Source organism: Musca domestica, unplaced genomic scaffold (assembly GCF_030504385.1).
Source record: "Musca domestica strain aabys unplaced genomic scaffold, Musca_domestica.polishedcontigs.V.1.1 21, whole genome shotgun sequence".
Classification (NCBI taxonomy): domain Eukaryota; kingdom Metazoa; phylum Arthropoda; class Insecta; order Diptera; family Muscidae; genus Musca; species Musca domestica.
Window position 1 is genome coordinate 10,730,723 of NW_026712258.1, and position 16,356 is coordinate 10,747,078.

At 30.6% G+C, this 16,356-nt stretch overlaps 1 protein-coding gene across 21 annotated transcripts in view; it reads left to right on the plus strand.

The window, feature by feature from the left end:
* LOC101889366 (TLD domain-containing protein 2) overlaps positions 1-16,356 on the plus strand; it is a 254,778-nt gene that overhangs the window by 226,085 nt on the left and 12,337 nt on the right. The window contains exon 1 of one of the 21 annotated variants that reach the window (XM_059122697.1): positions 2,164-3,222. The exons of 19 other annotated variants lie outside the window; for them this stretch is intronic. In XM_059122697.1, the coding sequence (XP_058978680.1) occupies positions 3,001-3,222 (222 nt within the window). In that variant the 5' untranslated portion in view covers positions 2,164-3,000. Of the gene's footprint in view, positions 1-2,163; positions 3,223-9,902; positions 10,440-16,356 lie in introns of those variants that run through there. One more of the 21 variants, XM_059122700.1, reaches the window with a different exon arrangement.

Consider the following 16,356-nt stretch of genomic DNA (forward strand, 5'->3'; position numbering starts at 1 on the left):
ACTCTAGAAGAAGCAAATAAAATTAATGGGTCAATTTCATATATTTGCATTTCCACTCAATGCGTAGCGATTTTCAACGATATTCACGGGAAGCGAACCTAAGGCAAATTTAACTCCTTTTTTGTATGTATTATTATTGTCACCAATACATAACATATAATTGATGTTTCGTTCTCTATGCCTTTAAAGTGCGATATCGCTTAAAATTTGCAGTAAACAACTTTCTTGTAAAAACATGCAGAACTTATTTTTAAACTTTCTATTCGAGATATCTTCTAACAGCCACTTGACATAATGAGAACAAAATGTTTTGCTTTTTTCTGAACATGTTTTTTCCTGTACCACCATTTCATTTTATCATCAATGTTTTTCTTATCGTTTCGAAAACAAAGAGTTTATTTCCCATGGTGTTTTTAGTTTTTTTCTACTAAATGTTATATATACATCTGGAAGATAGGAGAGGATGTAAAAGTTACTGTGAACTACATAGAATATAATTAGGGAGAGAAACTTTCACATAAGATGCATCTTTTTTAAAGAGGCAAATAAGACATAGACACTAAGAAGATCTTAGTAGAGGTGGCGCCCAATAAGCGATATCAATGTAATTCGTTTACGCTACCTGTTAGCATCCTAGAAGTTTGTACCTTTATATAGAATAGACGGCTTTAGCTGTGTTCAAATTCAAATGCAAAAATCAATTAGAAAGCAAAATATGCCAATGTAACTGACATACTGGTCGTGTTTTAGACCATCTTTCATTCCATTTAAAAAACTATCTGCTTCATAATTTAAAATTATTTTCAACGTCTCTGTGACATACAGTGTGTACACACTTTTAGAAAACTTATAGATAACTATAATTAAAAAAAATATTAATTATACATCATGGTGTACACATGCTGCCCCTTGCATTCTATGCATGAATATTGTCTTGTCAAATTGTCCTTCTACATTCTCTTGCTCTCTCGCGCTCTCTGCCGCTGCATACTGCAATTGTTTATTCAAATCATGTCCTCAGTTGTGTGCAATTGCAAAAATTCCTCTGTTGTTTATGATTTTAAAACAACAACAACAATATACATATATTTTATAAAAACTTGTTTAAAAATATCAAAAGTTAAAAAAACAACAATACAACAACACAGCAACTCAGCAAAATATTCAACTGAACTACTTAATTAATGCCTATATTCACCAGTTGTCATTGTCCATTTATGTTTGTAGGTATATGTTCACATTGAAGAGGTGTGGTAATTGTGGGAACGAATGGTGTTTTGTTTATATTTTTTATGACTTTTTTATTTTCAATAAATGCAAAAAAATGCCAACAACAAAGTTTGAGTAAAACAAAATAAAAGTAGCTTTTGATCGTCAGTCGCCCAAATCAACAAAATATCAAAGAAGAACAAGAATTATTTTACATTTATTTAACATAAACTTGCCCCTGTTATGAACAACGCCTTCACATATTTTCCAGAAACACTTTAATGGACAGTGCAAAGAAAAAGACTAGATGATATGCAGTTTTTTTTTGGAAAACATGTGGAGGCGTTGCTCATAACATAGGCATGTTAATATATAACAAATATCATTTCATATTAGCACCCTGACGTAGGCATAGCATATACTGAAAAGCAAAACTTGTACTTAAAATTGAAAAGAATAGCTTTACGCATTAATTCTGTTGTTATGATATGATAATACCAATTTTATCTTTATTTTACGAAAGTTTGTGACTTTTGAGTTCCCAAATTTATACGCCTATATCTTTACATAGCCATTAAAATATACTGTATATTGTATATTTCCGACAATTATATTATGTTCGAAATTTTTCCTCTAACCCATTATTGAGTAATAGTTCTTTAACCTAATTTAAAACCACCTGGCATAAAATTTGAGGTTAGGCCAGGTATCTGAACTTCCATCTTTGACAGTAGCGTTTTTTTTCTAGCCACATTGGCAACATTCTTATGTTGAAGCGGCAATAGCTCTGTCTATGTAAAAATAGCTTTTCTACTTGGGCGAGATAACAGCCAAAATAACAGAAAAGCTTATACAGGTTTCTCTACTCCAACGACAATTCCTCGACACATATACACAAAACAAACGTTGACAGCTGGCCAGCTCTGCTTACTTCTGTCAGTCAGTGGTAGCACAAGAAACGAACGCAACGCAAAACAGACACCAAAAAAAAAAAGAAAACTTAGAAAACTAAATACAATCGATATAATTTCAATAGAATAAAATCGATTTTTTATAGTTTTATGTGAATAGACCAAAAAGTATTGCAAAATATAAAACGTTTTCGAAAAACTTGTGTGTGTTTTTGGAGAAATGAATACATATATGCAAGAGAATGGTTTATTTTTTCTGAAAAAGAAAACAACAACAATTTGTGAATGGTAGCTAGTGGCAGTCACAAGACCATAAAGAAAAAATGACATTTTGTGATAAACCCACACCACCGCCGCTGCTCCGCTGACAACGTAGAACAAAACGAAACGAACAAATGAATGAGTACTGCTGAGATACGAGAAATCCCCCCAAACGCACACACACGCACATGTTTCAGAGAGTAATTTGCCCCAACAGAATGAGAGAATAAAAGCTCTTGTTTTCACGTGCCCACTTGTTTGTTTTGTTAACAAAACAAAAAGTAAACAAATACTTGAAAGCTTTTGTTTACGTTTCAACAGAACCACCAGCCGGCTTCTCTCTGCGAAAGCTTTTTTAATGCTTTATTCGATTTGTTTTTGTTTACCAAATAAATAAAAGAATAACCTGTTGCTGTTGTAGTGAATGACAATAGATAGAGAGAAAAAGAGAGAGAGCAAATAAGAGAATAATTGTAAAATCAAATAGACGTCGAATACAATTATTTTTGCTCAAGTATTGTCATTCAAGTAACTTAAATCTCAATCCTGTGATTTTCTTTTGTTGTGTACTTTATTGTGGGCGGTGGATTGCATAAAAAACCCCTACTAAAGCGGAAACATGTGGTTCCTAATTTCTTTTTGTGTCTGCGCTGTGGGTTTTGCTTTGGCGGGGCGTAAATGGGGTCGTTGGCTTTATTTGCGTTATGGCCGTTTCATTTTGCCACGTTCCATGTTGGCAGCAAAAAATCGCTCACCCACTCCACCGCTATCACCGTCGGTCATTAAGAATGATGAAACCCTTGAGGGATTACTCGATGAAAGCGGTGAAATGCATGAAACGGTAAGTGATTTTCAAATTCATTGACGGGCTATTGTCTCATTCACACTCGTTTAACATTCACCAAAAACAACAACAAATGGTGTTTCAGTTAATAGATATATGTTGACCGATAACAATGTTATGAATGCATTTTGGCTTATTTCTCGTTCTTATCAAAGCACCAAGTTCTTATCTAAATGTTTTAACTTCTACCGTTTGTCAGTCTCGAATTATTTTCAGCGATAACAGTACACAATAAAAAATGCTGTCCTCTGTTTAAATAGCATATATATGCTGGCATTAAGTGACTTTGGTTCACAATTTTCCAATTATTTCTCTTGTTGTTGGTAGTTTTTTCGATATTGGTTATCGATTATCTCTTATTCAATTAAAAATTTCTTATTGAATTAAAAATTGTATAAATAAATAATTTAAACAATGAACGATAACAGTTAAATATGTCAATACTCAGTCTGAAGAACACGTAGGATAGAATACTTCTTCCAAAAGGAGTCGCTTTTCGTTAAAAAATAAAAAAAAACAAGACGAAATCGCCATTATGTCGTATTATTAGCAACGCTAAACAGAAATTCTAAGATTAAAGTTTCTGTAGGCAGGTCTTAATATCACTGCTAGCCCTACGTTTACAAAAGGCAAGACAACAGAGTTCAAATATTTGTTTCGACGTAGGCGTCTGGACAATTGAAAACAATCGAATTATGAATGGAAATTATATTTTTTTAATGTTATTAGCTTTTCCCTTTGTATTATTCTTTAATAAATTTTGATGTTTTTTTCATCTACCTTGCTTGCAACGAAAACAAACGGCCCTGTACGTACATATGTGATAGTGAAATACAACTCTGACAATTTGTGTGTAAACGTCTGGTAACTGAGAAATTTGAAATAATTGTTTGAAATTGTCAAAGACATAGGACAATTATTATACCTTTCCGATAGATAAAAAAGTGATGTTGTCGAATACATAAATCGTTTTTCGTTGTTACAAGTTTAATTTAAATATTATCTGTCCGGTAAGCAAAGGTTCAGACCACCTGCCCTTTATATTTTAATGTAATGTTTACTGAATTCATGTTGCAATATTCTATATTATAAAAATGCAATAACAGCAAAATTAATTTAAATAAAAACATGGATAACGCAAATCATTTATTTTATATTGAAGAATTGAATTATAAATTTATATCACGAAATTAATTACGAATTCCTTTTGTTTATTATTATTTTTAAACTATAATGAAGATGCCATTGTGTAAAAAATTCAGTGACTACCAATTATTTTTACAAAAAGCTTGCCATATCTCTGTAAAAAATGCATATATTTTAAAGGAAAGATGTAATAATGATCACTTTTCCTAAAGTAAGGGATAACAAAAGTGGACTGGAAGATAGTACAAAACAGAGTCAAAATATGGCAACCCTCTGAAAAGACCTCTGTTGTTATAATATCATAACAACATTGTTACCAATGATAACCGATTTAAACCGCTAAGACAATATGCAAATTTTTGGAAAAGTCTATGGAATAGAATTTTGAAACCAAATTTTTGGATTTTTCAAATGTTTGTTATTTGTTTCTGTAATTGTGGTTTTTATATTAATATGCCTCTGTAATGAGCTGTTGCTACATGTATTGTAGACACAAACCATTTGCTCAAAATGCATTTTGTCTAGTCTTTACCATTTTAGGTCCTTGAAATTGTTAATGGAAGTCGTTTATTGATACAAAAGTTCTGTTGACAGTAGACAGTATTTTTTACTGAAAGTTTGCAAATTCTTGCCGGACAAATTTCCGCAGACTAATAGAAATGTTGACAAAGAACGATTAAATTTTGTCTTCCCAGTTTGCTAACGTAGTCGGCTTACTTCACTTCAAAAACAAATTCATTTAATTTTCGAGAATTTCAATTATTAATTTGAATCATGGTAAAATAAGGTAAAGTCATCAATCAAATAAGCATATCCATCTCTGCATTTTCTCTAATTTAACTTGTCAAATTTTACTGCCTAGAAAACAGGTTCTCATCTCTGACTTGTGTATGTACAATGGATTTAGAAATATACATTTTGACAAAGAGATGTTGTCAAATGAATAATTTTTAAACATATGATTGCATGATTTTAACTTCATAATTCTACCATGATTTGAATATTGCTCTGTGAAATTTTCTCTTACAATCACTGCAACTCTTTCTCTTTCTGCGACAATCAGCTGTTTATTTAGCCGGTAATTTATTTTTGGGAAAGCAATTCTAAACCAATTTAAAATGACAATTGTGAGCGTAGGTCGTATTAGGTAGCTTTTTATTAAATAGGCTGTTGAAGGACATTGATGTTGTGACTCAAAAAAAAAAAAAAAAAAAATAAAATAAAAACAAAAAGGAATATCTAATTAATAAATATTAATTAATACATACCGATACTATGAATCACTTATATAAAAAATATTCAACATTCTTCTCTTCAACGCCGATTAGCGGTACACTAAACCTCTAATTTCTTAAAAATGAGCGTGCTCCATTCTCAATATGTTATTAAAAAAATTTGAATACAACTGTCAACTGGTTCATATTTATGTTTTGTACATGTATATATCTATATTCTAGAAGTGTTTTGTTATTTCACATATCATGCAATTTTTGCATTCATTTTACGCCAAAAGGTTTAAATTTCACAATGTTATTGTAACATTAATTAACGTTTTTTGTTGTTTTAATTGTTTTTAATTTATTATTAATTTAACACATCATTTTTTTCATTGCTCGAAAATCCAAAAGCGAGAGCATTGAGAATTGCGAAGTCCAACATTACTGACGAATAAACGTGTGACGGTGGTGAAATGACCCAACGGCGGCCCACTTTTTTTCATATGACACAAATATGTCTTATAATCTGTTGTTCGTTTCGATTTTATGTTAAATTATAGGTTTTCGAAAATTTCACTTGAATTCTTTTCTATAAAAGATAAAATCATGCCACAATGAAAAATGTTCGTGTTTTTGTCATGTTTTTTTTTTTATAATTTGCATTTATCTTTTTGTTTAACCCCCTGAGATTAGTTGTTTTTTATATTTCTAGTCATTTCTCAAATTATTACGAACCATTTCCCTTGAATGGGTTAAATATTTAATTTGATTCGTTGCTAGGTTATAATTTCCTAATTTACTGTAATTTTTTGTAGCACATTTTAGTAAATGTGCCATCAGGGAAATGGAAAAAATGTAATATACAATTTATTTATACTTGAGAATTTTTCCCAGCTCATCCATGACATATGAACACACCAGAAAATATCTCAAAACGATTCAAAATGGAAGCTCGTGCAATTCGTATTTATAATGTTGGTTTGACTTGGTTCATTGATTTCTAGAACACATACCTATTTGTTGTGTGGCTTTAAGACATATGCATATCAAATTACGTCTAGCAGTGTTTTTATGTGAAATATGTAAATATGTGTAACAAAACGAAATTGAAAAAATGAGGTAATATTCGATAACGTAATGCAATAATGTTTTCTCAGGCACCGCAACTAGAACAAAACAGCCGCAAATATGTTCTTTCTATCAAGCATGCAAATTGTTAAGAATACTTTTAGCACATCTAAATTGAGCAATAAACGAGGGTTTTTGACTGCTGTGCCATATACATTAAATAACAGAAAAGACTTTGCAAATTAATGTTAAGGGTCAAAGTCCTTTAATATAATTTACTCTGTTGCTGATAGTAATATTTTCAAGCAATTTTAGAAATATTGTGTCAAGTCACACAAATTTCCTATGCTGTTCAATTTTTTCATACCTGTAAGATACACTTTAGCGAGACTGACCAACATGATCGGCATTGTGTACCCCACTTAAGATAAAAAGGGCAGACTAGATTCGTAAATTGCTTCATGTCACAATTTAATAGGGTGCACACAATCGAAATGTTTCTTTAGTCCTAGGCACTCGCAAAGACTTTTCTTGAGTTAAGTTAATAGTAAAAGTTGAGTTAATACAAGTCTTTACGGCTATAGTTAGATAATCTACATAAGATTTGTTCCAGAATACGAAAATCTCCCTTCATTTACCATTGTAAACAATTTAACTAGTTTTCCGGGCCTGTCATTTCTGTTAAAAAGGTCTTTCAGGCAGATGTAAAGTTGATTTCAAAGGACCGTAATTAAGATTTGACAAGAGTACATGCTTTCTGGTTCAGTACCTTTCTTCTGCTAGAGAATAAATCAAAATATAAATTATTATGCATTTATAATTTTATCATGACATTGCACGTTGCTTTACTACATGTGCCTAAATTTTGCAGAATTTTGATTTATTTATAAACGGACATCCATTTAACGGTTCACACGATGCGTAATAAATAAATATATTATTGGCATAAATTAATGAGTGATAATGTTTATCTGTTTATTTTTTTAAAGTAAAAATGAAATTTTCCACGCATTTTTTAATTATAAATTAATAGTTGATACATTGATTTGATAACACTCTATTTTTAAATACTCTAATCCCACTCTTCTCTAAATTTAATTATAAACTTCAACAAATAATAAATATTATAAATTAAAAAAAATCGATTATAAATAATATTTTGAAAAAAGTAACTTGACTTTGACCTTTTTTTGATTAAAGAAATTATCTGTACACTTGGTTGTTTATATTTTATACATTACTTAATTTCATTAATATTCGTCTTTTGTTTATTATTTATAATAATTAGGGAATGGGGGTTTTCAGCCAAATTGTTTTAATTAGTCTTGGCAAATATTTGAGTACAAAACATCATAATTTGTTTGTACATTTTTATTGTTCCTGTTTTGAGTTGAATTTTATATTACACATAAAGTGCGTTTTACTTTGTTTTATATTTACAATATAAAATTTGAAAGTGATTCATAAGTAAAATATGCAGGTATGATTTATCATAGAAAAATATGGTGTTAAAGATAAGAGATTTCCCAGAAGCAGTTAAAATTCATTTGCCCACACATGTAATCTTGGTGGTTATTACCAAAAAAAAAAAAAGATTTGCCACAAAGCGAAATGCTTGGCTTATACAGCATTTACAGTTTAACTAATTTAGTAAACCTCCGTGTTTTAAATTACCATCTCCATAGCATATACGTTAAACAAATCCTCATAAAGGAATTTAACCCGGCAGAGGTCTAATGTAAACAGAAAATTGCTTTGCTTAATTCCTTACAGATGTCTTACCATATATTTTATTTAAACCTAAGACTATGTTTACATGTTGTAAAAAAACTCGTTTGTCATTGCCATATTTGTGAAAAATACTCTAATTATTCACACATGGTAGTAGAATACTGGTAGATGCATCAACGCTAAGGAGCATTGATATGTCAAAAAATGTTAATGTTTCTTCAAAAAAAGTGTTTTCCTATGCGATGTCAATCGGAGGTTGTTATGATATGCATTTTTTTTAACAATTTTCACAAATTCGAATAATTTTTCATTCAAAAATTACAATTCCAAAATTGGTTTGACAGTTCATTGTCCCAGCAGCTGTGTCAATGCGACTACCTGTATTATTCTACCATGGTGTTCAGTGATATATAATGCTATGTTTACTGCGACATTTTTAAAACTATGTTTACATCAAATATGTTTTAAGAAAACTAGTTTTTCACGTTGTCATTGAACGAATCTAAAGCAGTTTTTATATAAGGATGCGTTCACATTGGTTCACTTAACCATGATATACTAATTTGAAGAAAAACATAACAGAGATGGCGATTTGACAGAAAACAAAGTTTTAAATTTTTATGTCATATAAATCACTATAGAGTATTTTACAAATGGTTTAGACACCTAATGTTTCCAAACCGTTATTTACAACTTGATTTGTTTTGTTTTCTTTTTTACAACATTAAATAGATTACAAAACCAGGTTAAATTAATATTTCATAGATTAATATTATTTGTTTGACGTATCGCCCAAAATTTTACTTTTGTTTTTAAATGTAAGTACCCTTAAAACCTATTTATTGCGTTTCATTGCAACTCTGGCAGTGCGATGAGGCCTCATTAAACAACATGTAAAGTGCAGGTTATTGCACCTCTTTTGTTTGCAATATCCACAACAACAAAGTATTAAGAGAACCCAAAACAAATGCATCTTAATCTACTGTATTTATCCGACTGTATACCTGTCAGTTGAAGTGGTAAAACCATCCACCCATCGTCCCTACCGGTACAAGCTAATACACATCACGTAAATGCCATACTGTCAGGGAGTATACCTTGGAATACGCAAAAACCCAAAAATACAACAACTACACATGAACGTGTTGTATCTCTCAATGTGCTTTATAAACGGTTGCTCATTTCTCATTAAGTCTGGCTCTCGATTTTTCTATAAACGGCTTCAATCGATTTTGAACAGAATATGTGAAAAGGGAGAAGGAAAACCGGTATAAATATTTGCATTGAAACAAACAACAACAGCAAAAGAAACATGCTTCTGTGGCAAGTAGATGATGGTTGTTTTTGAACCGCTATGGTACAACATACAGTGACAGACGGGCAACAACACTCACTCTCACTGTGCCTTGCCTTGTGTTTGTCTGCTGTTTGTTCCATTTATCATTCAGAGTAGAGACACCATTGTCAGTCAACCTCTAACCACAGCTCACAACCAGTCAAGCAACAGTATGTTGGCAAACGCAAAACTCAACAGACGTGTTTGTGTTTTTATTTATTTATAATAAATTCTTAATAATTCACTTGTTGTTTGCCATTTATTGTTTTAATTTGTGAGACATACCGGTTCAGTTCATCATTTGTAGCTAAAGAGAGCACACATACCCAACTCCTCTTGGTCATCATCTGAAAAGGGATGCAAAACACTTGCATGAGACCAAAAACAAAAATCAATAATTGAACTCACACACCCTTTGCCTAGCCAAGTCTCGTCACATAGCAGTGAAATTCGATTCGTCAATTTGCTCAGTTCGGGCGCCGCGTGCATTTAACCGTGCAACAAATCGTCAAAAATATATAAATTTAGAAACTGTCCTCATTCGGGAAGTTCATCTCGTTTTTTGATTGCTGCCCCAACAAAGCGAACAAAAACAAATTAAAAGAATTAATTTTCAATTTAAAGTCGTGAGTCTTTGAGAGGTGCTAAGTGCTTAAACAAAGATCTGCATGAAAGATATGTGTGAATTATTATTAAACCCCGCCATGGAATGTGAGGTAAAGAGCAAAATTATTTATTAAATATAACTACAATATAAACACGTAAATGTGCATATCATTTGCGGTTGAAATCACGATTATCTGTTTTGTTTTCCAATATTGTTTATTTCACGTGGTACCGGTAGTTTTGAAAAAAAGAGACAATTTAGTCGGAAAATTATCTTTGTTATATTGATTTTTCTAAAAAATCGGGGGATTTATTTGGTGCAAATGTTAAAGCGAATATTACCATTTGAATGAAATATTAGACCACTTTGGAAAGTATATTTATCATGTTTAAACCAGATGTAGTCTTATTCATTTGGGAAGATAGTTAAATAGTTTATTGATTTTTACAAAATATTAAAGTGTTTCATTAAAACACACTTCCAATGAAACTCTTAACATAAAACTGTCATTTTTTAAGAAACGTCAAACTCTTTAAATACAAACCCTATATCAATTAAAAAGTCATTGAGTGTATTATGTAATAGCGTTGACATAGCTTAAATCCTATCTCTCATTGATTTTTTGAAAATGAAAGCAAAGAATAATGTTCGATAATGTGTAACCTACTTAAGTATCCATTAAAAGGAATCTATAAATCGATTTTTCAGTTATTCATTTCTCAACAATCTATGGGGAAACAATTTTGTTTTTGGCTCTTTTTCTATAAAATCTAATTAGCTTTAGTCATGGACATTTATTTTTCTTTGTTTTCAAAAGTTTTTTTTTTTTTTTTTTTGATAATATATCTAGTTAATAGGTTATTAATATTTCCATGAATCATTTTACTTCTGGTTTACCTAATTTAAAGAATGACATTGCCATACAAACATGCTCTGTTTATTTTTGTATTTATTAAATAAGCTCGAATATGCTGGGAAATTTGAACCTTATTTACTTTAGCGAAAAGAGGTTTTATATTTAGATATTATTGTTGACATATTTCATTCCTTCCGGGAATTGTTTACTTGTGACAGTTAATAGAATTTAGAGCCAATCATTTTTTGGGCTAGTATTATATATTTATTCCTTCTGAGAATTCACTTTATTGGTACTATACAATAGTTGGGTTGAAAAGCTTATTTGTAAGAAGCGGTAAAATATAGTTTTAAATAACTATGTCAAGCCTTACTTAAATTTTTGATATTAAAGTACTTTTTGAGCATTAGGATCGGTCATTTATCTTATTTATTTTATATGTTTTCTTATACGACGCAAATCAAAGGTTGTTATAGTATACATTTTTCATAAATTTTTACAAACTTCAATAATTTTTAATTTAACATTTTCCAAAATCGGTTTGACAGTTCATTGTCTCAGCAGCTGTGTCGATGAGATTACCGGTATTCTTCTACCATGATGTAAACATAACCTAAATATTCAACGGCTTAATCGTTTATACTACACTTGACCGAGACTATACAACATAGATTTCAAACAGACTACGAATTTAACCTTTAAAAAAATCAAACAAACATTTGTTTCTATTTATTGCTGTTGATTTTTATTTTATTAAAAAATATTATTATTATTGCAATTTAGTACTTTGCTTTGTTTGCAAACGAACCGCGAGAACACACAACAACAAAAAACGTGACACGCTCGATACTGCCGCTTTGTAGCGAAAACGCTATTTTCACCATAATTTCGTTTTATTTCCGCAACGGCAGCGACGGCAAATTTCACTTTCAGTTGTTGTTTTTGTTTGCGACACTCATTGAACCTATTGTTAAATTAGGTTGATTTTTTTTTGTTAAATGCTGCCTGCCTCCCTAGGTTCAAATTACAATGTATCGTCGTTTGCTTTGTCATCATCATTACATTAAACAAACTGAAAATTGACCCTCGAATGCAATGTGTTTATTACCGAACAATTGCAATTGTTTGAAAGGTGCAATTTTGATGGCGACAATGATGATGATCCAATCAAAATTGATCTAGTTTACAAAACATTTTGTTCGACATGTGGTTACGCGATTTACAGATTTTTTGTTTATGAATGGGTGTACATATAATATATGACCTCAATCTTTTTTTTAATTTTTTAAAAATTGTTTGGAGTTTATTGTATTCTCTTTGAAATTTTGCTAGTCATAGATCACCTCAATTATTAATGTGAAATCATCAAATCGAGATCACATGATAAAAAAAATACGTTAACCCTTTAAACTCCAAATGAAATGCGAAGAGCATCGAAACAAATACTTATTTTTAGACAAGTAAGTTTGATGTAAGCATAGACTTATTGTAAATTATGAAAGAATGTTTTTATAAGTTGTGACCCATGGTAGAAGAATAAAGGTGCATCAGCGCTTGGGAACATTGATATGTCAAAAAATTTTAAATGTTTTTTTCAAAATTAAGTAGATTTGCATATATTTTCCTATACGACGCCAATCGAAGGTTGTTATCATATGTATTTTCAAACAGTTTTACAAATTTGAATAATTTTTCATTCAAGAATTTCAATTCCAAAATTGGGTAGTCGCATGGACACAGCTACTGGGACAATGAACTGTCAAACCAATTTTGCTATTAATTTAAATTAATTAAATTCGTAAAAATAGTTGAAAACTGCATATCATAACAATCTCCGATTGACGTCGTATCAGAAAACATAAAAATCTACTTAATTTTGAAGAAATAAAAACAGTTAAAAATTTTGACATATCAATGTTTCCGAGTGTTGATGCATCTACCTGAATTCTTCTACCATAGTTGTGGCCCAATTAGTAAACGACGTAACGTACTATTCATAGAACAGCTGATTTAAGAGTCATGTTTACTTTTGCCATGGTAGAAAAATATAGGTAGTCGCATTGACACAGGACAATGAGCTGTCAAAAAATTTTGAATGAAAAGTTGTTCAAGTTGGTTAAAATATTTGAAAAATGCATATTAAAAACATATAATATAAACATATAAAAATCTACTTATTTTTGAAAGCATTTATGCGTCTAACTATATTATCCTACCATGCTTTTTGCTCCATCATGATTAAATTTATTCTATTGTATAAAAATATCATAGTAATTTCCCAATATCCTTCAATAGCTATTTTATGAAATTGTGTTGATTTTGTGGCCAATTAAAACTGTCGATCACAAATTGCTCTAAGTTTGCAATCTGGCTTTGTACTAACTTTGATGAGCTGCTCTCATAATTTTAATGGTGTGTCATCTGTGTTTACTTAAATACATCTTCGAAAACTTTTTCAACTAACCTCGTATTAACTATGATAAGACCAGACAGCTTTCATCAAGTGACATCTATTAATAGACAACTATCATTTTCCTAACAACTTACGGTGTTGCAAAGTGACATCTATTTAATTATACCGCTGAAAACGTATCATAAAGAGAAAGCTCTAAAATGTTAGTTTTGAAATAGATACATTGTTTGTTTTCTTCTTTCATTATTTAAATGAAAGATAATTGGCAGCTTCAACCATTCAACAACTTTCACTTGAAATGCTAATCTTCTTTAAAGTGTTTTGGTTTAAGGAATTCTAAGGCGCATTAAGCAAAACAATAAACAACCTACAATTATAAAGTTCAATTTGATAATATGACAATGAAAGGGTTGGCGCCATTCCGAGTTAATGGACAAATGATTGAAGATAATAATTAGAATAAATCAATTATTAGTATCAACATTTGTCAAAATCAAATGTCCATTTAAAGTGTGTGTTTTTAGACAAATCTAAAAAATATACGTCTTGACTAATTATAACGATAATCTTATTGATATAGTATATTTTGATTGATTTGACAGGTGGTTATTTTATTACTCCGTAATATGTACAATCAAAATTTGACATATGCCCATATCATTATAGTATTAGTGTTGTTCACACTATACAGTATTTAGCACTGAAAAAATCTCATTGCTTACAAAAAGTATGAGAAATGAAAATAAAATACTCGCCTTGTTTTATGACCTACGAAAAAGGAAGAGAGTCGCAATTTAAATTTAAAAAGCCCAGTATAAATAAACGAAACAAAAAACCCTATAAGAATTAGTACCTGTTATCTAGCTGCAATATAAACGACATTCAGTATTAATGTTGATTTTTTGTTCAATAAATAAAATTGATTTATTTATTGATGTTATTTTTGACGAAAAATGTCTTATAAGATATATTGATGTTTTTAATTTAATTGACATGTGAAATGAAAGGTGCAATAAAAGCGAAAATGTGTCGAGACAAAAAGTATCCAATGTATTATTTTTGCACAATCTCTGGCATAAGGCAAATCCCCGGTTTTTGTTTATGGTATCAACATGATAGGATGTGAGGTGACATTGAGTCATAAAAAATAAAAAACGCATTTCCTTTGCCATAAATCATCTGTAATAAAACCGTGATTTGTCAAACCCATCGATTATCAGTCGATAACATGCAACTGAACCGTGATTTTTCGATGACATGATAACAAATTATAATTTTCTATTTGATTTGGTTTATAATTGTAAATTTACAAATCATTATTGATGCCTACAGACGAGGTGCTGACTGATAACCTATGGAAAATTCTTAACCCCGAAGAGATAGATGTAAATACATAATGCAACTGCAACATGCAGTGGAAAATTACGTTGATTGTTTACTTATCGCTGCATTTGTGATAACACGGTTCCTTCTTTCTATTTGTTTTCATTTGCTGTCCTCTTGTCAAGTGAATGGCGAAAGTCAAGTGGTCAAATGCCAAGACAATACAAACTGATTACTCCAGCTTAATGAATATCTTGTGAAAAGGAAGTAAACAAAAAATACTATAAATTATAAAAAAACTACTTGATGTACTTCAAAACAACCATGTAACATGTAAGAGGATATTTTTAGAAATTCTTCACCGTTTTTTTTTTCTTTTATTTCACAAGACTTGTAAACATTCATTCATTCTTGTATTACAATTTGTTGAAGATGATAATACGGCTGACTAACGATTCTTTCCAATCAATTAAATGAGGGTAACTATTGAATTTCTCGATAGTATTATTTAGTTATTAATATTCGAATATCAGTATGACATATTGCTGTTTTTGCCGGAAATTTGATAAATGTTTGATATTTGTGGTTAAAAAATTAAAACTGAGGACTAAGACTACGTTCACACTAAATGCGTCTTAAAGCATATAATTTGTTAATTTTTGCTTTGTTTTGTCAAGTACTGCATCTATGTATGCAGTGCGACAAACATACATGAAGAAGTAGTAAAACTTGTAGTCAAAATTTAGGAGAAAGTAAATTTGCCAGCCTCTGATTGACTTTCAAAGAATGCCATTTATTTTTGACGTTTTACAAGTTTTCCGTTCCTCTACTTTCCGGGTAGTGTAGTTCTCAGAGAGTATTGCTTACATTTCGCTCTTTTACTAGTATAAGCATTAAAAAGTGAAGCAACTGGGTCAATATGTTGCTATATTTATACTATAATTATATTTATAAGGTCGTCAGGATATAATGTCTTTGTGCATTTATTTGTAACAGGCAAAGGGAAGCGACATATATACCCATAGTTCCTTTTGATGATCTGCATTTATGCATGTCCTGTCTATGTATTTTTGTAAACAAAATGCAGGTCGCATTTACTGCCCGGTCCAGATGAAATTTTGTTATTTTTTTGACCCAAGGACGAACCCTATTGAAATTGGAGATAATCGGTCAAAAGTTAAATATAGCTCCCATATATATCTTAGCCCGATTTGCTTTTTATTGTGGCCAAACGTGTAAGCCGAAATAGTATGGAATTTTGCATATACGACCAAATTAAGCCTGGATAAAAGTATGCCAAATTTGATTGAAATCGATTCAGATATAGCTATATATATTGTTCATCCGATATTATATTTTTGTCCTCCGCAGCCGGAGGATATTTGGGGAAATATATCAAATACAGCACAGCAATTCCTTTCCCAAATTTTATTG